The 26128-nt window shown below is 34.9% G+C and overlaps 2 protein-coding genes across 5 annotated transcripts; one reads left to right on the top strand and one right to left on the bottom strand.

The window, feature by feature from the left end:
• Positions 1-5606: 5606 nt before the first annotated feature.
• Positions 5607-19560, top strand: LOC108982416 (serine/threonine-protein phosphatase 2A 65 kDa regulatory subunit A beta isoform-like). The gene is made up of 13 exons (XM_018953794.2): positions 5607-5762; positions 6331-6746; positions 7762-8008; positions 8618-8730; positions 10826-10905; positions 11178-11319; positions 11490-11570; positions 14972-15076; positions 15781-15963; positions 17019-17111; positions 17956-18095; positions 18212-18278; positions 19092-19560. Exons 2-13 carry the CDS (start codon positions 6354-6356, stop codon positions 19209-19211), a joined length of 1764 nt encoding a protein of 587 aa, XP_018809339.1. The 5' UTR covers positions 5607-5762; positions 6331-6353; the 3' UTR covers positions 19212-19560.
• Positions 19561-21901: 2341 nt separating this feature from the next.
• Positions 21902-23671, bottom strand: LOC108982415 (UPF0481 protein At3g47200-like). 4 transcript variants are annotated; one of them, XM_018953792.2, is made up of 2 exons: positions 23543-23671; positions 21902-23438 (listed from the first exon to the last, which is right to left on the bottom strand). In XM_018953792.2, exon 2 carries the CDS (start codon positions 23403-23405, stop codon positions 22068-22070), a length of 1338 nt encoding a protein of 445 aa, XP_018809337.1. In that variant the 5' UTR covers positions 23406-23438; positions 23543-23671; the 3' UTR covers positions 21902-22067. The 4 variants fall into 4 exon arrangements, with proteins under 4 accessions (XP_018809337.1, XP_018809336.1, XP_018809338.1 ...); XM_018953791.2 differs by having other exon boundaries at positions 21902-23435; XM_018953793.2 differs by having other exon boundaries at positions 23576-23671.
• Positions 23672-26128: the final 2457 nt, after the last annotated feature.

The raw sequence follows: 26128 nt of genomic DNA, 5'->3' as shown, positions 1-26128 counted from the left end.
TTAAGTAAGGTAGAAAAGTCCACATCCAACAAATTAAAAAATATTAACGAAAAAATGACATCTTTTTATTTATTTATTTATTTTTTAAAAATCTTCATCTCTTAATATAACATCAAATAATTTTTAAAATATAGTATTATGCATGGGTTGAAAAATGATATTTAGAGTAGATAAGTCTTGTGTATTTTTTTTTAAAGAAAAAACTTGATTAGTAAATGTGAAACTTACAAGAATAATATTTTCTTTTAATGATGAATCTCTTTTTTTTTTTAAAGAAAATCCTTAGTATACTTGTATAAATTATATCTAGCATTACTAGTCTAGAATAGGGTATTAGAGGATAATATATACACACACAAAGTTAATTTCCAGATTAATGGCATGCAATTTCTTCTTTATACATTGAGCCCTAAATTAATTTAGGGGTTCCAATATTTGAAAACCCTAAATTAATTTAGGGGTTTCAAAGATTGAAACCCCTAAATTAATTTAGGGTTTCGGATTTGAGCCCTAAATTAATTTAGGGGTTTCAATCTTTGAATCCCCTAAATTAATTTAGGGTATTTCGAAATCCTAAATTAATTTAGGGGTTTCAATCCGAATTAATTACACAATCAAATCCAATCTAATCCGAAATAATTACAGAAATGAGAAAACAAACACAATTCACATGCATTTCACGGACTCATTCAAATTTCAAACCAAAACACATGCACAATCTAAGCTCCACAGCACACAATTCACAAAAATCCCATCCTCCATCTCCGATAAACCCCATCATTTCTCCAATCTCCATTAAAAATATAAACCACAACAAAATAAAATAGGATAGGGTTTGAGTTTCTTACCTTCGAGTTCGGGATTCGGATCTTCGGTGAGATGCAGAGAAAGGGACCGGATGCGCACGGCGACATTGAAGGAGACGCTGGTAGCTGGGTGCGGCGCCGGAAACTCAGAGAGAGGGAGAGATGAGCGGAGTTGGGTCACTGTGAGGCAGCAGAGACAGAGATGAGAGAAGTGAGAGTCTGAGAGTGAGCGAGGGAGGGAATCGGGGGGGGGGGGATTTATTTTATTTGATCTGCATGAAACGATTGCCATGCTAGCTTCCCCACAAACGACGCCGTTCATGCGTAGGTTTTTAATATATATATATATATATATATATATGAATGGTCAAGGGCGCTGCGGCGGGTGGTGTCACCCCATCCCGCACCGCGACGCATTCGCACCCGCGGGCCGGATAGTTTCCGTGATGCGGGCCCCCTCCCCGATCAGGCAATGGGTGTCCGGGTCACGCGTGGGAAACGTGAACTCTGAAATGTATAAGTTTCGCATAAGTACCTTTTATAAAAAAGTGAACTCTACTATGAAAAATTCACTGTTTCTGAGTTATTGTTGGGATGAACTTATTTTTCTAGCTTATGAGACAATTATTTATAGTTTATTGTTTGTAGCTTCTATTTGGGTTAACTTATTTTGCGTTATCTTTTAAAATAGATTTTTGTTGGAATGGGCAGGATAGATGCATGGTGTAGATGGTGGAGCTGCATCCAAAGGGATTGTCAAAGGATCCACTGAAGATGTTTTCAGGGATTTTGACTTTTGGTGATGAATGGACCACCTTCTAGGCTGATCCAGCTGAAGTAGAAATGGTTACATTTAAAAAGTGTCCAAGGATGGTGAGGAAGTATCAACACTTGGAGGATTTTCACTGGGCAATGAGACCACTTTTGATTACATGAGCATTATTTGTAGCCATGAAGTTAGGCATCTTTGTTGGAAAGAAAATGGATAGATCAAAAGTGAAGAAGCACGAGGCCAGTTTAATAGGTGAAAATGGGTGGCTGTTGTGCTTAGCTTATATTCCCAGAGTTAAAGTACAATAGGAACTAATGTTTTTGCCAAATGTTTATGTATAGATCCAGCACATACATGTCTGGCTCATTCTAATTTGTAAAGATTCACTTATGCTAGTCAACTAATTTGCTGTTGGCTGGTTTAGCACATGAACGTGCTCTGTTTTAGACTCTGGAAAACCAAGTCCTTGAACTCAAATAGGTTATGAATATAATGGCAATTTGCAGTTATTTAAACTTATTGATTCTTTGGTTGGGTACTTCCAATGACATTAGACTTGGACATATACAATTTACATACACATGCAAGATCAAACGACGTGTACAAGCTGTTTCATTACACAGGTTAATTTAATGGCATTCAATTTGCATACATGGGTTTCATCAAATCATGTGCACAAGCTGTTTCCATTCAAAAAGCATCTTGGCAATTTGGAGCATTATTGACCTCCACTACTAACCTAAAATTAAAAGCAACTAAAAATTCATTACTCAACAAGAAACCAAAAAACTCATCTGCCCATAATCATAGTCAACAATGTATGAAGCTCAAATTACCTTGATATTCCATTGAAATTAACCACATGAGTGCATCTTTGGAAATTAACCACATGTTCATGAAATAAATGCCATCAAGTAGTAGTACTAGAACAGATTCCCATAACTTCTGGATAAATCCAGTTTTACAAATACTGTGGCTATCTAAATACATAACATGAATGGACATTTTGAGATTCAATCAAAATCTTTGCAAAAAGAGTAACATCTTCAGTGGATCCTTTGTCATTCCAGCACCATAGTTAGAGTTACAGCTGCCTATTGTATAGGCATAACCTGTAAATCAGGGAGTTATTTTTCAACTTCATTTAGAAACAACCATAAGAAAGGGAAAGAGAGTGAAAAGGAAAAGTTTGCAGGCACAGTGATCAAGTGTGATGCAGTGAGCTAATAAAAACAAAAGAAGCAAAAGAAACCTAGCATAAATTATATTAATACTGTGGATCGGGAATCTAATAAAAACAATATAACGTACAAAATCATTCAGTTACCTAAAAAGAAAAGGATGTGACAGAAAAATTTGAATTCCTAAAATATATACACTACCATACTAATATATATAGCTACAAAAGTATTAAGTGGTCCCTTCTGTAAAAGGTATTAAAGGGGAAAAGAAAACAAGCTAGAGCATGGGAACAGTTATTCACAATATTAACACAACCAAATAAAGATAATAACATTTGAGTTTCCCATTGAAATTAAATACATTGATCAGCAAGAGTAGTTAAATGGGATGTCCGCTAAAGAATTCAGCCTTTTCTCAGTAAATGCAGTATAACTGTTTTGCCCATAATGGTGATCCTAATTTTCAGGCTCTCACAAAACAGCCATAGGCTTTGTCCATGCTACTCTAAATTCCATATTGGAGGACCTAAAAGCACAATGAGATGATTAGTCAAGCTTACAATGGTTAATTGCTGCATGCTATATGTCATTCTTATTAAAAATCCCAAAATTTGGCAAAAAGAAAAAAGGAATAAGAAGAAGAGGCGAAGATGCAGAAACTTTCAAGTTAGGATTTTTCTTCTGGCTATCCTATAAGATAATCATAATAAAATATAAATGTGCACTAGTGAAGCAACACCCAAAAAGTAATCAAAAGCCACACAAAATCTGAAACTCAAGAGTCTTGGTTACCTTTTCTCCTGTGTATAAAAAAAAGGTATACAAGATTCATAGAATTGTACAAAGCAAGAAACAAATACATGTGCTTAATTATTTGCATGGAGAAGTTGCTAGGAACGTAGTGCTTTAAGATAATCCTCAACGCACATGATACAGGACACCCAACTTTGATTCCTCAATTATTCATGGCTCAACTCATTACTTCACATCAACAATGCCATTAAAGAGCCATATACTTTCATACATGTTTAGGCTTCATGTGTCAAAGGACCTTCCTCAAAGAATCGCTTCAACCTCTCACCTATACAAATTAACAAGCAGGGACCCTAGCTAATAAAATCACTCATTTTAAGACCTAAGATGAAGTAAGACATTTAATGTATACCATCTCAAGGGCCATCAAGGTTTTGAACTCAAAACTAAACCCCACAGTGTCATTCAAGCTTACAATTGTAATCACTAAAGAATAAATAACCCAAATTGTGCATATTACAGCGTGCAAGCTCTTTAAACTTTTTGAGATTCAGTGATAACCCGAACACCATAACACAACAAGGGGTCAAAAAATCATATCGACAAAGAATTTGCTTGTCAAGATCCAACTTTAGGGGAAACGCATTTCATCAAGACCTTCCTCTTCATCACTTCTTGTGTGCTCCTTGCCTAATAGATCCTCATAAAAACAAAAACAAAACTCAAATTACAAACCCGGCATTTGAGCTCAGATACTAACTACGTAACTAAGATTCAAACAAATAAAACCATAAAGACCTTAACTTTACGATCTACAACTTTAAATGTTGCTTTCGAGAATCGAGAACCAAGTAAATATATATGAACCAATACTTGTAAGATTGCAACAGGTTTCGAGAGCCGTCGATGGGTGTCGCTGGGCCGAGGGATGGACGTTGCGGGTGGCGATGGGCAAACGAAGTGACGCTGGTGCTGGGGTGACGCGGGATGTGTAAATTCGAGGGGCGACAAAGGAGGAACGAGGCGCGGCACAGGACAGAGGGATGGGCGGCGCAGGGTGGTGTTGGACTGAGTGATGGTCGTCGAGGGGTGGCGCTGGGTAGGCGACGCGGGTGCTACAGACGCGGGATGTGCTTCGGATTTCAAATTGGGTATTTGTTGGGTAAAACAAGCATTTAAAAAAAAAAATTTGAAAGAAGAAGTCGCGTAGTGTGCAACGAGTGTACTGTTACAATAGTTTCTATGTAGCTTTATTCGTAATATAATTTGATTTATAAGATTTAAATTTTAAAATTTATATTCTATATCAAATTATCTCACTCAAATAATATGTAATGTAAAAATCTTTAAATAACAATAATTCTACAAGTCATAACCTAGGCAAGATGTTAAAGCCCATAGAAGGCTCCGAGACAAGTTTTGAAGGGGGTAACCTAATGAATTGGATATAATATTTTAGGGTGAGATGCTGAACTCGAATAGCGTCAATTGTTCCGGACTTGGCTTCCCAGCGGTAGTAACAAATGAGACAATGTTTGAATGTTGAGTTAAGTTGAGATGAGTTGAATTTTTTATAAATAATAATGAGTTGAGATGATGGATTGAATTTTATAGAGCCTCCTAAGATAAATTTAGATGTGTTTGGATGTTAAGATGAGTTTAAGGCATTGTTTGAATTCAAAACCCACCTCAACTCATCTCATCTCATTATTACAACTTTTTCAAATTTCTATATAAAATATAATAAATAATTTAATTTTTAAAATTTTAAAATAATAATAATATTATAACAATATTTTATTCCACTATTTACAAATCATCTCAATTCATCTCTGAATCTAAACGATTTAAATATATTTATAGGAAGTTAAAAAAAGTTGCGAGTGTTACGTATAAAAAGTTGTTGAGTTGAGAAAAGTTGTGAATTTTATGTGTAAGAAAATTTTGAATTGAATGATGTTTAATAATTTAAAAGTTATGTATTTAAATGTTAAAATAGAATTAAATTGAGATGAGATGAACTCATTCATCCAAACAAGATAAAAAATAAAAAATAAAAAATGAATCGGCTATAATATCGGGGCGGACACGAGTTACACCCAATTTGGGACGATCAGTCCAAAAGAAAATCGGAGGATCTGCCCCCCTCCCTCATCTTCTTCCCCATTTTCCCCGTCCACTAGAAGATCTGTCCCCATTTCACCGCCACAGTTCATAGTAGATCGACCCCTACAACAGTCACCCTCCAAGGTATTCCAAATTTCGCCCCCTCTCTCTCGCCTAGCTTCGATTTTTTTGTGCTTTTCCTATGTGGCTGCATGATTTAAATTTTGCATCTAATGAAAATTTCCTTTCTAGGTTTTTCATGTCTATGATTTTATATGATATTTCTGCTCACTAACAATTTCCACTCAAAAATGGAAAAAGAACCGCGGAAGTATGAACCCGGATAGAGATCTCATCACAAATTATTTATATTTAGTTCTTTTTAACCCCTAAACACTCGTCCTAGCGATATTTATCCATGAGTGTACTTTCGTTTTAAGGTGCTGTGTTTGCTTTCGGAGAAAATGAAGGAAAGGAAAAGAAAAGGCGGTTTGTCTTGGTTTGTTTATAACTGAAAAATTAATTACAATTTAGCCAGTGAAGTGGAGTGGATTTTTTTTTATTTTTTGAAATTATTCCATAATCTTTCCCTTCTAGTCTTCAAGATTTGAGGATCTATTTTATTTTCTCTTCATTTCGGAGTAATCGAACTAATTGTTACGTTTTTTTAATAAAATTATGATCGTTTAGTAATTTGTTTCTTCGTTTCCAGCTTCGTGGATCTCCTGAGACACAATGGCTATGATCGAAGAGCCACTCTATCCCATTGCCGTCCTAATCGACGAACTAAAAAATGAAGATATTCAGCTCCGATTAAACTCGATCCGACGGCTCTCCACAATTGCTCGTGCACTTGGAGACGAGAGGACCAGGAAGGAGCTGATTCCTTTTCTCAGCGAGAACAATGACGACGACGACGAAGTGCTTCTTGCAATGGCCGAGGAACTGGGGGTATTTATTCCCTATGTTGGAGGTGTTGAGTATGCGAATGTGCTGCTCCCACCTTTAGAAACTCTCTGCACAGTTGAAGAAACTTGTGTAAGGGACAAAGCGGTCGAGTCCTTGTGTAGAATTGGGGCGCAAATGAGGGAACAAGACTTGGTTGAGTACTTCATTCCTCTGGTCAAGGTCAGATGTTTGAACTTTCCTTCGTTTTCTTTTTGTTTTCGGATAAGTAGTGGAGGATTTTATTTATAAAGGCAAGGCATAGACCAAGTACATGGGTTGTATTCAGAATTTTCCTTTGTTTCTTTCAACTTCTCCTAGTTCATTTTGGTGTTTACTCCATTCATTTAAGTGTATCCTATCCACCATATATTTAATTAGCTGCACAAATTAGATAGGTTAAAAAAGGTATTGTCTCCAGTTACATGGGTTCAGGGTTTAACCAGGTAAAAAACATCTTGTGCTTGCATGGTCTCCATAAAAAAAGTACGAGTGAGAAATGCATATGTTAACAATTGCATGCTTTTATGATGCCAGGGCAGGAACAATTTTATGTAAATTAAAAAATTTTCATATAAAACATATATGAGACATTTTTTTCTGACAGACTTCTGACCTTCTTTTAAACTTATAAAAAAACATATATTGGGCATTCTTGTGATGTATTTTATTATATTTATAAAAAAAACCCAAGGGGTTGGCCCAAGTGGTGAAGGCCTGTCTTGGGGTATCACTCCCTTCAAGGTCTAAGGTTTAACACCTCATGGGTGCAAACAATCCTTTGGGGCCACACCCCCTGGTGAAAAGTCATCGATTTAACCAGTTCCATATATGGAAACTTCCGAGGGTGTGGTGGACGGGTCCGGGATTTACTTTGCAGGGGTGGGTCCGAAGGGCTCTGCCTTGTAGAGGTTTCCCGACATAAAAAAAAAAAAACAATGCCGTAAAATGTAAGTACACTTGCCGCTTTTGTGGTTAGATAGCATAGATTTATCTGCTCAGGTAGTGGTGTTTTATTTTTTTAGTACTCTTTTTGTTAGAAAGGAATTTTTGTTGGCAGATGGTTTACTCAAAGATGCCATTGGGATCATCTTTATTTTTTAGTGATCTCTCATGATTGGTGATCTTGTGATACCTCAATACAATTAGGACGACACTGGAACTTTCTTTTAACACATCACGATCTTCTAACATTTAGAGACTGGCTGCTGGTGAGTGGTTTACTGCTCGAGTCTCCTCATGTGGACTGTTCCATATTGCTTACTCGAGTGCCCCAGAGACGTTAAAAACTGAACTACGGACAATTTACAGTCAGCTGTGTCAAGATGACATGCCTATGGTTAGGAGGTCTGCTGCAACAAACCTGGGAAAATTTGCTGCTACTGTTGAACCTGCCCATTTGAAAACTGACATTATGTCTATATTTGAGGATCTGACTCAGGATGGTATGTACATTCCTTTTGGATCTGTCAATTTCATCTATTTGATAACATAATTTAAGCCGTTCACTGTCTTCACTGTTGGAATATCATTGAGTGTTACTCTAATACTGGATTCTTGTGCTCGGTTTTTCTCAAAAAGTAAAGTTGGGTACAGGTGTTAACCATGCTTTCTTTATTCACATTTAAGGGTTAATTTAGAATTGGCCCGTTGTAGTCCTGACCAGGTGAAAGCCGAGGCATAAGATGTATCTGTGAATTCTAGGAAAGGAATGGTGATGCTTGTGCAGTTGCTTTCTTTTATCCTTTCATTTCTAGACAAGTATATTTGGTTATTCATGTTTGTTTCTTGCATTCAGTTTTCTTCCTTGACTGAAAAGAATTGTGAACAGTGTTTTTGGAGACGAGTATTCCAACTTGAGGCCCTGGTTCTGTTTAAACATCTAAGTGGATTACCTTGATGGCTAGGCATATTCCTGGTCCTGAGGGTTAATTGTCAAATCCATTTCTATAATTCATCCACTTGCATTTGCACTTACATTATTTTGTTAAGTGCATTAGTTTATAATTTTTTTTTTGAGAAAATGAATTTTCTCTAACTTATCTCCATTTCAGATCAAGATTCTGTTCGGTTATTGGCTGTTGAAGGCTGTGCAGCACTTGGAAAGTTGTTGGAACCTCAAGAATGCGTGGCACATATTCTTCCTGTCATAGTTAGTTTCTCACAGGTATGTTGCGTATGCTGTTAATTTGATATTCCATAATTGATTTGCAGCGTGTATTTTTTTTTTTTTTAACAAGTAATTGAATGTTTTATTTATAATCACAAAGGCATAGCCCAAGTACACAGGAAGTATATAAAACACTAACACCTAGTTAGAAATAGAAAAAGAGAAGAAAATCACAAAAAATCAGCCCATTAATTTTAATAGAAGTTGTTCAAATGAGCAGAGTATTGAAAAAGAAAGTTATAAGCTCTTTCATTGTTTGCTTGCAATACTCAAAATCTATCATTCCTTGAACTCCAAATGCAAGACACTAGGCAAATAGGGACCGTCTTCCATATTGCTTCAGTTTGTGGGTTGCCATATGGTCCTCTCCCTCTCCAATTGGAAAAAAGGTCTAGTAGTCTCTGAGACATAACCAACCCAACCCAATTTGACTAAAAATGTCATCCAACAAGGTACTGGATATCTCACTATGAAGTAAAATGTAGTCAGTAGACTCCCCACTCTTTCTGCTCATACAACACCAATCTACCACAATGAACAGCTACTTTTGTTGTGGCTTAATCTTTATCAAACTTTTCTGGTTGCTTTTAACATGATTCTGTGACCCCCTTTATAATTAAAACTCAGTCTTTTTAAATAAAAAATAGTAATGCAATCTCTATGACACTACTTTGGTTGCTTTTATCATGGTACAAGGTTTTCTTACATAGTTTATTAGTACTAATTTGATCAGCCATTTCTTATGTCGGCTTCCTTATGGAAGGCCTTATATCTGTTGTGATAAGGGGTTGGGAACTTAAATCTCGTCTCATCTCAAAACTTCTCATAATTTTCTTCGCAAACATCACTCAAAATACATAACACTTTTCAATTTCAAATTTTCATCTTTTTGATCTAATAATTACCTAATCATTACAACTTTTTCAAATTTCAAAACAAAACACAAAAAACAATTCACTTTTTCAAAATTCAAATAAAAGATCATATTACAAAATTATGTTCAATTTTTTTTTTAACTTTATAATATTTTTATTTAACTTTTTCTCACCTTTCCCAAAACTTAATAAAACATCTTAACTCAAACCATTTCACTACTATTCACAAACAGTTTCACTATTATTCACAAAATTCTCATCTTATCTCATTAACTAAACATGCCCGGATATGTTTGGCAAGTGGGATGAGACACAAAATTCTCATCTCATCTCATCTCATCTCATCTATGATTACAACTTTTTCAAATTCCCACACAAAATATAATAAATAATTCAACTGTTTCAAATCTCAATTCAACTTTTTCAAATCTCAAAACAATAATAATATTAAAAAAAATATTTTAAACTTTCATCTAAAATAAAAAATTTTCATCTCATTATCCAAGCACACCCTAAATGTTGGCCATATTTTCCAAGTAACTGTTCTATTATGCCGCTAAGATGATTTTCAAGATCTTTTTTGTTACACTTTTTGTTTGGTATTTTTGCTTTGCTAATTGTAGATTCCTCTTCAGATAGATGGCTTATCAGAAAGATTCTTCTTCAGATGACGGCCTGTTTCTTTTACTTTATTTAAACCTTCTTGTATTCTGGGACATCTGAATATTATAAGAGCTAATTTTATTTGATTTGTACGTTTTCTATTTGAACAGAAAAGACCGCCCGTGGGCGGCAGGGGGCTATTAGTCTACTCCTGCAATCAAGGGAGGAGGAAGTCTAGAAAAAAAGGATGAGGTCCAAGTTCAGGATTAACTGCATGTGTAAAAACTAGAATCTTAGGATCGAAGGCTTGAATTTACTGTGTGAAGTTATAAGTGGCAGTTTTTGGTTGTCTTTCACGCTAGTGCTCTATGTGTGTCCACAATATTTAAGGAAGATTGTGATTGCTTTCTGTTTGTATAAGTATTTTTCCTCAACTAGACTTGCTTCTTTTTATTTTGAAAACTTCTACATCTGAATGATAAAGTGCGGTATAATATGTAATTTATCACTGACCACTATGTAATTACCTTTTGTGGTTTTAATAAAGAATTATTACTTATCCAAAAAAAGTATTTAATTCACCGTATGCCTGACACAAATTCTTTTTCAAACAGGATAAGTCTTGGCGTGTTCGTTACATGGTAGCAAATCAACTATATGAACTATGTGAAGCAGTAGGTCCTGAACCTACCAGGTAATTTCAATTTTCGTGCAGAGTAGCTGGCTGCTATTTTGAACATTTCTACAGCAACTCAATTGTTTACAGTACTGTCGAGTCTGGTATTTTCTTCACGTCTTAATACTTGAGGTTTTGCTTTTTCATATTTTTTAATTTCAGAACTGCCTTTGGATGTTATTTACTTGACACATTTTTCTTTTCATGATTTGTGCATATATTTTACTACATTTCAAGGACTTGTTGCTTAGATCCTCATTGATGGTTATGGTAATGTATGCATATTTTAGGTCAGACTTGGTACCTTCATATGTTCGGCTACTTCGTGATAATGAGGCTGAAGTACGTATAGCTGCAGCTGGAAAAGTTACAAAGTTTTGCCGGATCTTGAATCCGGAACTCTCAATTCAACATATTCTTCCTTGTGTGAAGGTATATGTGCTCACAAAGAAGTTTGTGATTTGGTGTTATGAATTTGATGTTTGATTGTGTAATTTCTACCCACTCATAATGCTATTCATCTGTTGCTTGTTCAATAATTTAGGACCAATCTTTTCACCTGTTGCTTGATAATTTTGACATATGAAATTTGTTTGCTGCAGGAACTGTCAACAGATTCGTCTCAGCATGTTCGTTCTGCATTGGCTTCCGTTATCATGGGAATGGCACCGGTTTTAGGAAAGGTAAGGAATCGGTTCTTAAGCCAAAGGGTCTTTCGAAAAGCAAGAATGAAAAGTGCCATTGAAAGAAGAAAAGTTGCTAAAACCCCGTCTTTTTCGGGATCAACTCCTTTTTACTAAGAAACTGACCAAGAAAAGTCGCCTGCTTCCTCAAACCCCGGTCAAATGGGCATCAACTGCTTTCGACTCTATAGAGGGAGATCAAAAGTCGACAACTTACTCAAAGCTTTCTTAATTAGTAAAAGCTTTTTTCCTGCTCTAGAAATACATAAAAGTACGATTTCACTACGGGGGGAGTCGGTCAAGGTCAAGAGAGCTAACGATTAGCTCGCGAGGGTGAGGAAAGCTTTAGCTTGTTGTTGGTTAAGCTCACGTTCATAAAGTCTGTGTATTGGATATAGTTCATATAAAGCTCACAGGTTGTCTTGCGCTAATCAAGGGAGAGGAAGTGCTTAGTTGCTTCCTGCTTTGAGGGAGAAATGAAATCGATGAACCCTTTCTTCTTGCCTCTGCCCCTATCTCTTAAAGCTATGGCATCCCACCGATCCTCGCATCGGCTTTGCCTTTTGGCTTTGCTTTCATTGAAGTAGAGGCGGAATTGAATGATTACAAGATGGACAATGAGACAATAAATTATAAAGATAAAACTACTTATACTTATTATTAGGATTATCTTTCAATTTTTTGGACTTTATTTTGATTGTTGGGATGAGTGGATGGTAAGCGGCTTCCTGGACTTAAACGAGGTTTGCCAGTACAATATGGTTCGGGGTTAAGGCTCATCGAGCTCAAACCCTAGGTGGGACCTTGATCTCAATCTGCATCCACGGGAAGATGTTGAAGTTCCCGATGAAGAGGCCCCCGAACTCGATATGGATGTGTACGGGGAAAGGGATCCCGCCCGAATGAAGTCTATTTTGCGTGCCCAACTTGTAGAGCGAATCCATATGAAAGAAAACAAAATAAGAAGGGTCCTTTTCCAGGTTCCTTGCTGCCACTTAAACTGAATTCATCATGAACAAGAAGTCTTAATTTCAGTAGTTTCCTCCGGGTCCAGGAACACTCACTAGGTGCCCTCAGCGTCCAGAAATTCCTATTCTTAATAAGGTAATTTCTAACCCAGCTGGACCAAATGGAATGGTCGCTATTCGTGCATAAATGCCATATGTGTTTCACCATGGCGGCACGGTTCCAAGCTTCGACATCCCTGAATCTAAGACCCCCTTCCTTATAAGGGAGACAAAGGCTGTCCCAAGCAACCTTGGCACCGCCCTTGCTCAAATCATCCCCCTTCCAAAGGAAGGATCTCATAACTTGTTCAATCTTTCTGGTAACTCCTTTTGGAAGAATAAAAAGAGAAGATCTGTATACCTGGATGGCGAACAAAACCGATCTAACCAGCTGGGCCCTACTTGCATAAGAAAGAAATTTGCAAGTCCAACTCTTTATTGAGGGAGACAAATTCTAGACTCGGTGTTGATAGCAAACGAATGTTTGGAGAGTAGATTTAAAACTAAAGTGCCAGGCCTTCTATGCAAGTTGGACATGAAAAAGGCTTATGACCACGTGAATTGAGATTTCCTAATTTTACTTGCTTGAGAGGCGAGGTTTTGGGAAGAGGTGGTGTACGTGGATCGAGCATTGGGTTACCACTATTCGGTTCTTTGTTTTGGTGAATGGTGCCCCAGTTGGATTCTTCAAGAGCTTGTGTGGTTTAAGACAAGGACTTGTTGTCCCCTTTTCTCTTTGTGATTATTATGGATTTGCGTAGTCTAATGTTGGAGGTTGCAGTTGGTGCGGGTTTTCTCCTTGGCTTCTCTGTGGGATGTATGAACAATGGTTTTATCAATGTTTCCCATCTTTTTGCAGATGATACGCTACTTTTTTGTTATATAGACCCGAGCTTTATTTAGGCGATGATGGATTTTTTGCTTTGTTTTGAAATTGTCTTTGGCCTATAGGTGAATTTAAGGAAGTTCGAGATGGTGCCGGTGGGCAAAGTGTGTAACATTAGAGGCTTGGCAAGTATTTTGGGTTGTAAGGTAGCCTCATTGCCTATGAAATATCTGGGTCTTCCTCTTGGGGTCATGTTCAAAGAAAAAGCTATTTGGGATGGGGTAGTGGAGAGGATCGAGACGGCGTTGGCAGGATGGAAAATGATGTACTTGTCAAAAGGGGGAAGAACCACATTAATCAAGAGCACCCTTTCTAGTCTTCCCACATATTTTCTATCACTGTTTCCCTTGCCGGCTAGAGTGGCTAATCGAATTGAGAAGATTTTTCGAGCTTTTTTGTGGGGAGGAATTGGAGAGGAGACTAAGTTCCACTCGGTTAAGTGGAATAAGGTCGGCTCTCCTATTTCAAGTGGAGGGTTGGGGGTTCGAAATATGAGGATCTTTACAAGGCATTGCTTGGGAAATGGCTACGGCGGTACAATCATCAAGAAGGGGAGTCTTCATGGAGGGCTATTTTTGAGTCAGGTTTTTTTTTTTTTTTGGGGGGGGGTAATGAAGTGAGGTTGCTCATTGTGTAGGTTTGTTGAAGAATATTAGAAATGGATGGGAGGTATTTGCTCGTTTATTGTATTGGGAAATTGGAGTTATTTCAAATTTCTCAGTTTATCGTATGCTTTGAACATTTTTAGTATTGAGGAGGACTGGATGAATAGGGAATAGGAAGTTCATTGTGCAATCTTTGTTCAAGGCTTTGTCATGTCAAAATCATATCTTGTTTTCCTTGATATGCATTTGGAGAAGTAAGGTGCCTCTTAAAATTGATTTCTTTGCTTGGACTGCATCTCTTCGGAAAATATTGACGATGTAGAAAGCATGGACTCGTTGTGATGGATTGGTGCTACATGTCTAAGAAGAGTGGTGAATCTGTGGATCATCTTTTACTTTACTGTGAGGTGGCAAGGATGTTATGGGCTGAGATTTTTAACAAGACTTTACTTGCATGGGTGATGCCTAAGAGGGTGGTGGACTTGTTTGCTTGTTGGAAAGGGATTTGGTGCACTTCCCAAATTGCGGATGTAGGGGGAAGGATTCCTTATGTCTCATGTGGTGTATTTGGTTTGAAAGGAATGGCTGAAATTTTTAAGATAGGGAATGCTCTCTGGATGAGCTTTAGAAGTTTCTCTTCCTATACTTCATTTCTTTATGGCAGTATTTTTAACGGAGCCAGCTTACATGACTTTTTGTATCACTTTCTAGCTCCTAACTTGTAACTAGGTGTTCTCTGTTGTATATTTCCTGTGTACTTGAGCTATGCCTATTTAACTGTTTTGATAAAATTTTATTTTAATTATCAATTTTTTTTGCCATATAATATACCATCTTCTGAAGTGGGTTTTTGTTTTTGTTTTTTTTCCTTGTGAATAATGTAACTTCTGTTGGTGGTTGCAGGATGCAACAATTGAGCAACTGCTGCCCATTTTCCTCTCTCTTTTAAAGGACGAATTTCCTGATGTCCGACTGAATATTATCAGCAAGCTTGATCAAGTTAATCAGGTTTTGTCAAAACTTCACTCTCAAACATTAGAGTTCATTCTTTCTGATTTTGATCAAGTTATTTTCTTTTTTATGTTTTTCTTCTTTTTTTTTTCTTTATCATATGGTAGTAGTAATTATACACGTTGAATTATGTGCAAATGCACACTCAAAAAGACAAACACACACATTCATGATGTATACGTGTGTGTGTGTGTGTGTGTCTATATATATATATATCTACATGTAGATAGTTCAATCACATGATTGAGCAACTACTTGGAAAAAATTATATCTCTATTTTCCCTTTGGGTGGAAAGGATACTTGTTTCTCTCCCTTTCAAGCGCTTGAGCATTTAGTGGTTGGAAAGTTACTCTATGTTATTGCACTAAAACTGAAAAGGCTTTTATTTTTCTAATATTAATAAACAGAAAGGAAAAGAAAAAAAAGAAAGAGTTTCTCCCCCCTTGCAGTTCTCTGAGTGTCTCTTAAATGATTATTTCCATATGGTGTATCTGCACCATGTTCTTTTTGGCATTTCATTTTGCTTGGGTTTTGACTGATTTTGGCATTGTCTTCTAGAATCTGATCCTTTACTTGAAGCAGCCTTGTTTCTGTTATTTTGAGGTGTTAAATTTTTTTGAAGTGCCAGTTACCATAAGAGTGTTCTGGAACATTTGTATTAAGTTTCAATCCAGTCTTCATAATGTACCTGTTGTAACAGGTCATTGGAATAGATCTGCTGTCACAGTCTCTCTTGCCAGCGATTGTTGAGCTTGCAGAGGATAGACACTGGAGGGTTCGGCTTGCTATAATAGAATATATACCTTTGTTGGCAAGTCAATTGGGTGTTGGCTTTTTTGATGACAAGCTTGGAGCTCTTTGCATGCAATGGTTAAAAGATAAGGTTTGTATAGATTTGGGTTATTGAGTTGTAACTATATTAAACATGGTGTGCTTATGCTTTTCATTCTATCTTTGTATCTGTTTTGATTTGCATGAGATTGACATATAATTTCTTTTTTCTCTTTCAATTACTTGAAAAAAAGTATCTGTTTTAATTTGCAGTTTCTTCTTTTTGTTGTAAGTTCTACATTGAATGCCAATCCATTTTCACAAAGCTGTCATCTCCTGCATTGTTGTATTCACTTTTGAACGTTATTCTTTTTTTAATAGGTAGGGAATTTCTCCTTTGTAGATTTTCATAAAGTATTATGTAGAACTGGTACGTAGAGGTCATGGGATTTTCCTAACTACTATCCGTTAGGTGTTGGGAGGGGTGTATATGGATATTTTTAGATGGATTATCTGGGACTAAAAGGGGGAAAAGTGATTTGGCCCCATGTAGATTTGATTTGGTGGGGAAACCTCATTTGGGACACCCTGCCTGGCCGAGAGTTTACTTGAAAGGTATTTCTTGCTGAAGGCGAGCGGAAGCTTTATGTGGTTTAACTTCTGATTTGTTACTAGAATGAATCTTGAAGTATTCTCTTAATTGAGTTTTCAAATACTGGTTGGAAGATTCCTTGATATCCATTGTATGATCACCTGTAAATATTTTCTCATGCAATTTGCTCCTTCGAGTTTTAACTATTATTATTATTATTATTATTTATTTATTTATTTATTTATTTATATTGGGGAACCTCTCCAAGGCAGGGCCTTCGGTTGCAACTCTGCTGGTTTGCAAATTATTAAGTTTCTCTTAGAATGAGATATTCTATCAATGAAACCTAGACAGATTGTACGTCATTGGCCTCTGGAAGTTTCATAGCCCATATTTTTTAAGAGTACTTGTTTTCGGTAAATTTATTACAGTGTGTTCGGGAGACACTTGTGTGTTGGATTTATTAACTGTAATACCTGACGTGCACAATAACAAGCATGATTATGCAATTTGATTTGCTTGATCATAATGATATGTGGTTTATATTTTGCTAATTTTCATGGTATTGCCTGCAGGTTTACTCAATTCGCGATGCAGCTGCAAATAATGTGAAACGGCTTGCAGAAGAATTTGGCCCAGAGTGGGCAATGCAGCACATAATTCCACAGGTTCTAGTTTTGTCACTGTGATTTATTTCTATCAATACATCACTATTACCTTTCCTCTTGAAAACAAAAAGGATTATCAGATAAATGCTGGTGCATGACATGGTTTAATACTCTTGATTGTGTAGGAAGCTGGTGAATGAGACCCCACATTGTTTGGAACAAGCTCTTTATAATGATTCCAAGGGATTCCGATTGTAATTTTGATTAGCCGTTTTAGAGTATAGGTCCAGATATAGTTTAGGCCTCCGTTATGTCTCTACAAATGGTGTTCTCAAGCAATGTGGGATCCCATTCGCTACTTTCTAATACAATCCAGGGTAATACACATGGATATGTGGTGTCTGACAGGTTTGTTATTTTCACTGGTGTAAAATTTCAAAATTATCTCTAGTATATGCAATATCAAATTTTCACTTATAAAAACAATATGTAACATGTATCCCTATAACCTTGAAGAATGCAAGAATGTAATTGTCCCGTCACAGATTATATTCATTCCTTTGTAACCTTTGGATGAGAACAAATTCTTCATTGAAATCCTGCAATTTAGGTGCTAGTTGTGAATTCTGACTTTTTTTTTAGCATATCGGGGTTTGATTTTTTAGGAAAGAAATATTTTCTGATGAAAGAGATCTATAAGCTGGTAAAGAAAATATTCATCAGTAACTTAACTTTATTAATCAATTTAAAAGGCGCATCCAAGTACAATGTGTTATTTTAATTATTATTATCATTATTATTATAAGCTTTCTGAAAGGAGGTAGTAACTCATTCCAAATTTTATTTATTTATTTATTTATTCTTCGGTGTAATTCTTTGAAACAACTTGGAATTTCTCTTACAGGTCTTGGACATGACTAACAACTCCCACTATCTATATCGGATGACCATTTTACATGCAATTTCTCTACTTGCTCCCGTGATGGGCCCAGAAATTACTTGTTCCAAACTCCTGCCTGTGGTCATTAATGCATCAAAAGATAGGTAAAGTTGATGGGTTCTATGTGTGAATTGTGGTTCTGAATATCTTTCTAATTGTTTACCATAACTTGGACTGGGGTGTTGACAAGGTGTTGACAATTGTATCTTGTATCTTTCAGGGTTCCCAACATCAAGTTCAATGTGGCTAAAGTGTTGCAGTCACTTATTCCCATAGTTGACCAGTCTGTAAGTAGCTAAATCTATTTTGATTTATTTAATGATTACAGATAACTGATGAAAATGATTTTGAGTGAGCCGTTATAGGGCTAAGGACATGTCTTGAATTTAGAACTGATGTTATTCTAACATGAGTAGGTAGTGCTACAAGTATGCACAACATTATAGGTATTGAGTAGCAGTCCCATTTAATCAGTTGTTTCTTTTTCTATTCGAATTTTGAAATCTTCACCATTTCAATAGTTGACACGTCAGCATGTATGATTATGCGTGTAAAATTGCAAGTTTAGATAGCATTTTTTTTTTTAACATTAGATAAAATCTACTACACAGCTTTTTAGACAAATGGTGATTTAACATGATACTAGAGACATGTTATGAGCATGTACCGTAACTACAAATAAATCTTCTAGGTGTTGGGCCCATTTATTAAGAGGGAATCTGGCCAACACATGAGGAACAATGTTACAATATTAGCCAAATGGTTAAATTCATCCCTCCCTTCTAGCTTAAGCTGCTGAGACAATTTGTAATTGAATATTTAGATTATTTATGATGCTTGTAGAAAATTCACTATCCTGCTCTAAGAGAGACCAAAAGAATTAAAGGCGAATGTAAAAGGCACGATATGTTGTATCATATGGTTAGATGCACTTGGAATCACAGAGTAGGGATGTCTTCTTTACCAATACTCCCCTATCCTTCCCCATTTGGCGATGGAGACAGGGATAACTAAGGCAGTCCACTGAGAAGACTTCATTATCCTACTTGCCTTGTTATAAAAGATTGGGTACTGATTGGGATGATTTTTGAACAATGCAGGTTGTGGAGAAGACAATTCGTCCTTGTCTGGTTGAACTCAGTGAGGATCCAGATGTTGATGTGAGGTTCTTTGCCAACCAAGCTCTGCAGTCAAGTGATCAGGTCATGATGTCTACCTAGATTTGACTTTGTCATTGATTTTTTCTTTACTTGTAATTTTCATTGTTGTTTTCCTGTCCTATTTGCAAGTTAGCATACTCATTAATGTATTATCTTACTTGAGGTACTAGCAGATTTTTTCCCCCTAGCGAAACAATTTTTTGTCCTCAGACCCTCTATAAGACCATTTTGTGCATAAAACTATGACTTGTTTCATGCAACAATATTTAGCTTGTGTGGTCATGTAATCATCCTTGTTGGACTGTACTCCAATTCTTCCATATTAGGGACCTTATTTGGTTGAATCATTTACAAATTAGAGAACTTGTTTAGTTAATTAAATATAGCATTATTTCAACTTTGATTGGCATGCCTTGCACAGCTTGCCTCCTGCAGAAATAGTAGTTTTTCGCTCAATTGATCCATTCCATTGCCAATGTTCGTGATTTTTGATGTTTGTGATTTTTGAAATGAGAAATGCTACTATGCCAACCCAGTTATACCGTCCACTTTGCCCAACACGGTGGTATTACATTTTGTCCTTGTTGATTGAGAATCGTATATGTGGCTACGAATCTCATAGAATACTGTTCATTCTAGTTCCTATTTTTCTTTTTACTTATAATATACGTAAAAACAGTCGGCCAAAATGATTCATTTGAATGAAATTTGACTGTTTAGTTCTTCTCAATGCTTGAATAGAAAAAAGAAAATGAAAACTATTCAAATTTAGTGTCTTAAATGAAATAAGCGAACTAGAATCATCAGTATTCTATGAGATTCTAATGGGGTAGAGGGAACTTAGGGTTTTTATACTCCCATCTTTCCCCCCCCCCCTTTCCGGGATGCTTTTTTGTTTTGAATATATATATATACACGCGCACACACACCACGTGGTCCTGTGTCAATTGGGCAAAATGAGCGGTATGACTGGGGCAACATAGTAGCAATGCCCTTTTGAAAATTTTCATGTATGGTAAGGTAGTTCTGGTGTTCTAGTGAAACTGATTGAAATTGCAAGGATAAAATGAAGGGGGAAAAAAAGGAAACAGAAAAATTCAGTTTTATCCACAATTAGCGTGAATGGAAATTGCGCACTTGTATAAAAACAAGAAGAAAAGAAGAAAGAAATTGTTGTTAAGAGACCATAGAGTTTGGGATTTCAAAATTATATGTATTTACATAAAGGTACGTACGAACGGTAGGAGTGTCCAAGCATATATAGCAGCAATGGTAGAGCATCAAAGTCGAGCTTCTAATGAGGAGTTGAATTGTCCAACAATAGCCAGACATCTACCTTGGAAGCACACCACCATACACAAAAAGGTTTACACATTGACGTGATTTATATTGTAATTTTTTTATATTGTAAAGTAGTCAATCTAACATATGACATTATGCTCTAATTAATAATCATCATGAATGTACGAGATTACAGACAAAAGTTTGTACATTAATTTATTTGGAAAGGATATTGGGTCCTATTATTATTATGAGTACTGTGCTGGCTCTAGCATGTGTTTTTTTGATGTGTTATTTTTCAATTATTTTTTTAGAAAATTTTTTTTAATACTTTTTAATATTTTTAAAAAATAAAATAAATTTAGAATATTATTAAAAAATACTTTCTTAATCATAAAGTAAAAAAATTTATTAAAAATTTTTTTTTTAATCACGAAGTAAAATAAAAAAATAACAAAGTAAAATAAAAAAATTATTATTTTATTTTATTTTGTGATTAAGAAAATATTTTTTAATAATATTATGAATATTTTTTATTTTTTTAAAATATTTAAAATTATTGAAAAAAATCTATATAAAAAGAAATTAAAAAAATACACATGAAAAAATACACATCAATTCAAGCGGTAGCACAGTATTTTCCTATTATTATTTATTTATTTTTTCTTTTTTCAGCTTGCAAAATTGGCAATAATTACGTTAATCCCACGGTAATATATCATGGATGTACATTATTTTTATACCCAGCACATATATATATATATATATATAAATATATTATATAATGTTTTATGTAGCACGTGTGTGTCAGGGATAATGATTATGTTTACAACGTTTTTGAGAACCCAATATATATAGGAAAATGATAGGCTTACTACCCTCTTACTACTCATTTACTACTTTTTTTATATTTAATTTTTTTTTATAATTTTTTATTTTACTTAATAGTTAAGGAAGTGATAATTAATAAATTTATATATTTTTTTAATTTTTTCTTAATGATTAAGGATGTTAAAAAAATACTTAAAATAAAATGATAAAAAAATAAAAATACTACAAGTAGTAGATGGGTAGTAGATAGGTAGTAAGCCTATCACTACCCATATATATAACATCACTCACCACTTTTTGTTATTATATATAAATTAGGAAGGATATATCACTTGGACTACATGTCAATGGATGGGATATGTGGTATTTTGATAGTGAATAATGATATATATCCATACTATTATTTTACAAAGATCAAAACATTACTTTATAATTTACACTTGTTTTATATAATTATTTGTAATAATAGATTAAAACAATTTTGTGATTACAATATATATATATATATATATATATTGATATTATTTATTTCCAACGAAATAGATAATATCATATCCAGAACAATTATTCATTTCACTTGAACCTTTTATTATTCCTACGTATGCGTACATTTGAAGAATAGTTATTCCTAAAAACAATAAGAGAACAAAATAAATAATTATTTTTCATTACCATATGCACGTACACCATTTAATCTTTCATACAAGGCAAGCCCCTCACAAGGGGTGGTACGAGCCACCAAGGGGCAACCTTTAAATAAACAAGCTTAAAATACTTAAAAATTAAAAAACAAACTTAAAAGACCTACTTCAGCGATAGGACAGAGGATACACATTGCACCAGATTGACAAAGAACACAACAATACCGGATATGGTAATAGCACGGATCAAACGCGTGCGAAATAAAACACGTATCAAGGGGATGAGCTTTGGGGGATTATTATAGAAATTGTTCAAGTCTTCAGCCATCTTGTGATAATGAGAGTTCGTTTGGATATAGAAATATTTTTCACCGGACAGCTTGTTGATCATTGAAGTTGCCACGACGCCATCCATCCAATTATCGATGATCTGCTTTCGTACAAGTACATCCATATCTTTGACTGTTTTGATAAGCATACTTAACATGATATAGTAATCAGTAATATATGGATCTTCACGATAGTGACATTCCTCAAAGGCGACGAGGTTCCGAGCATAAATCTCCGTGCTACTGTCTAACTGAAACGGTGGGATTTCCAGCACTCCGTCTTCATATTTTAGTTCAAGAGGTGACCAATATTTATTATCGATTGATTCTCTCTTCTTAAACTTCAATCCTACCTCATCCAGCTGGGCTGCACTGTACATTTCCGTCATATTTTGAGAACTTCTTTTCGGTCGACTTTCTCGAGGAGGCATGCAAAAGTTTCTAACCAAGTCAGTGAAGTGCAATATTGTTTCCGACTTAGAATGATGAAAATTTTGAACGTTGTAATATTCAAACTGGCAAAAGCTAAGCTCAATGAACGAGGGGCCTTCTTTTGAGTGAGATGGAAATGCAGTGTCATATATTATATCAATAATAAAGAAAGGAAGCTGATTTTCAAGTAATATCAAGTCCAACTGCATCCTATTCCTCAACCCCGGCTCTAATATTTCCCAGTCATACTCGGTCCAGTTCCCTTTCGTCTTGTTTTTCCAGAAATACTCGATAATGAAGCTCGCATCAACCAGGATCATTTTCACAAAATCATCACTTCCAAGTGGTATAGCCTCCGAAAAACATTCCCGAACACTTTCTTCCGCATCTTTTATAGTGCTCACTATATCTTCCAACTTTGTTTCGGCTCGGTCTGTGAAACTCTTGAGATATATCAATTTAAAGTCTTCCATCTTTTGCAATTTTAGGTTATTACGATGGAAATTAGGCCCAATTGATATTACCTGAGGAGTATAAGCTTCCATTTCGTTTGATTTGCGAATGTGATCTGAAACCTTGTAGATACAACAACGTTTACGAGATGATGCTGCGAGTGGATCTAAGATTTCTATCATACCTGAGATTTGCTTAGACAATCTTTTAAGACCATGCTCCTGATTTTTTATGAATGAAGCATTTGCATCGTCTTGACCATCAAAACTTGCCGATTCTCCTGCCATCTATATCTCAAGTTGCTATTCTGAAACTTCCTGCTGACAAACACAAGATCCTCACTATATATGTATATATATAGAGCTAACTAGAACATGGATCGATCGATGTGCATAAAAGAATAAAAGAAATTAATGAAATAAACCTGAGAATAAGAGGAAGAGATTTTTGGTTGAACCTGATACAACAGAAGTCCAGCAAGCTTTATGAGCATGCACTCAGATAAAAGGACAAATTAAAGGGCTACCCAAACTTTGGAAATGAAATGCAGATCTCTAATATTTTCACTGTGCGACTCTTTAACATTAGAGGGCTATATATAGAGAAACAACTTCTCGCTCTGCCCTTCTAGTTGCCATATCTCCTTAAACGAGCTAGGTCGAGTGATCCATTCCAGGCCCGCCTCAATTAAAGATGAGAATAGATATTTACAATCGTAAATTGTATAACTGCAGCGTAATTGCCTACGTAAAAAGTGAATAAAACATATGACTCACATGAAAAAAATTAATTTTTTAATAGTAGATATCACTCTTTTTCAAAGCGATTATGCGTCGTTTACGCACTTCACAGTTGTATATAGAATTATGTGATGTGTTTGAGATTTGCAATGTAGTTTTATAATTTAATATATTATATAAAAAATATTTAATATATTACATTATAAGTCACGTATCTTTTTTTAAATCAACTATTTTTCTATATATAATTTGGTTAACAAACTATAGACTTGGAGAAGTTCTAAATTTGAAAAGAAATTTACAAACGGATAAGTTTACATGAGTATAACGACGTATTATATTTAGCACATGTTTGGACATCATGAGAATTATTACTTCTTAGAATTTTATTCCTAATATCACTTAAATACAAAATACTTATCCATTTCAAATTTTTAATTTTTTTTTCATCCATTCAGTATCTAATCATGATATTTAAATACAAAAATCAATACAATTTCTACATATTTCAAAATAAAATTATATTCAAATCATTTTTAACTTTAAAATATTTTTACTCAACATTTTCTCTATCATTTCTACTGTCTCAAAAATTCCAATTTTCATCCCAAAATATTTTTGAAAAATTTTGTCTCTATTTTGTCTCAAAAAGCCTATATCAAAAAATGATTTTTAGGGACGAAATTAGGTCGAACCAGTTGAAACTGTTCAAATGAGATTTTTTTTTAGACGAACCAATTTCATCTCAAAAAACCATTTGAATGGAAGCCTTTCAGTTCGAACTCACACGTCCGTTTGAACAATATGAAATTTTGCTTCGAACTAATAACCATATTTGATTATGTTCAAATTGAGATTTTATGCATTCGAACTAATAAAGTTTTCAAATGACTTGTGTCCGAACATAAATTATGCCCATTCGAACATACATTTTATTTTTGATCATTCTATCCGTTTGAATAGGGTTTTGCATATTAATGTTGTTTGAAGAAATATTTTATTGTTCGAACGGGCGTACAAACTGTATTTCAAATGTTTTGGAACATCATAATAGAAAGATAATTAAAGAAAAAATAAATTTTAAAATTGTGGTAGCAGTATAGAGTTTTGGGACATAATTAACTGCAACTTTTCAAACACAATTTTTTGTATCTACGTCCCCAGTCTCCTCTGCATGTTCTTTTCTAATCTTTGTTTTTAAATCAACTGCTTGATTTAATCGGGTTAGCAACTATTTTTCCTTGGACCACAATCATTCTATCACAAATGTTGTTTCCTTTAATTCTTTAGTCTTGTCATCATTCGATTTGGCTCTAAAAGAGGATGATGATGTTGAGGATGGCTTTACGCAACATCCTAAGCCCCTCAAATATCTAGAACATGATCCAAGAACTTGAGAAATGATCTGAGCATTATTGACAGATGATTTATTAGATGGATCTGCAGCAATTTCTTTAAGAGATGTCATCTTGTCCTACAAAAAAAAAATATTATAGTTAGTATACTAAACAAAAATATTATTAGACAATGAAATTAAATAAATTTAAATTTACATAATTTGCCTCTGCTTCGGGATTGGTCCAAATACCATCACGATTTTTATTTTAATATTTAACGGGAACTATAATAACTTACCATTTTTTTAGACAAATGCTGAAAAGATCGAGAACCCACATAATGGTATATCGTTAATTTTGATCTATTTACTTTGTTCACATTACTTCGTTGCTAAAAAAATATTATGTCTATATGTTTAATACATCTACAATATACTATTAAAAATAGATAACAGCGAAATTACCTGATAAGCAAGATCTTCAAACATATCACAAACCTCCTATTTGTTTAGTGGCATTGCTTGGAATGGATTTTGGCGCGCCTTTGTTGTAATACTAAACTTCTGATAGTGTGCATGAAATGGATTTTACTTTCATCGTTATGCACTCCCAACCTAGGATTTGAGATATCCCACCAATTACATTTTAACAACTAGACCATATATCTCTCCACATATTTTAATGCTATGATATCTTCCACTATTCTATAGAAGTCAATGTTATCATCCCCATAGTTTCCTTTGACTACGACCCCATAATTTTGAGTTTTCCTATATCGTTCTCTGTCAGCTATGTGAAAGCTATATCCACGCACTAAACATCTTGAGTATTGGATTGCCAGCCTGGATGGATCACATGCCAGAGCATACAGTTCTTGTGAGATTTCTTCTGAATTTTCACCATATTTTGATACAACCTAGATTAATAAATATT

Source organism: Juglans regia, chromosome 6 (assembly GCF_001411555.2).
Source record: "Juglans regia cultivar Chandler chromosome 6, Walnut 2.0, whole genome shotgun sequence".
Taxonomy (NCBI): Eukaryota; Viridiplantae; Streptophyta; class Magnoliopsida; order Fagales; family Juglandaceae; genus Juglans; species Juglans regia.
Note: the sequence above shows the minus strand (reverse complement) of the source record. Positions and strands in the feature narration are given on the sequence as shown.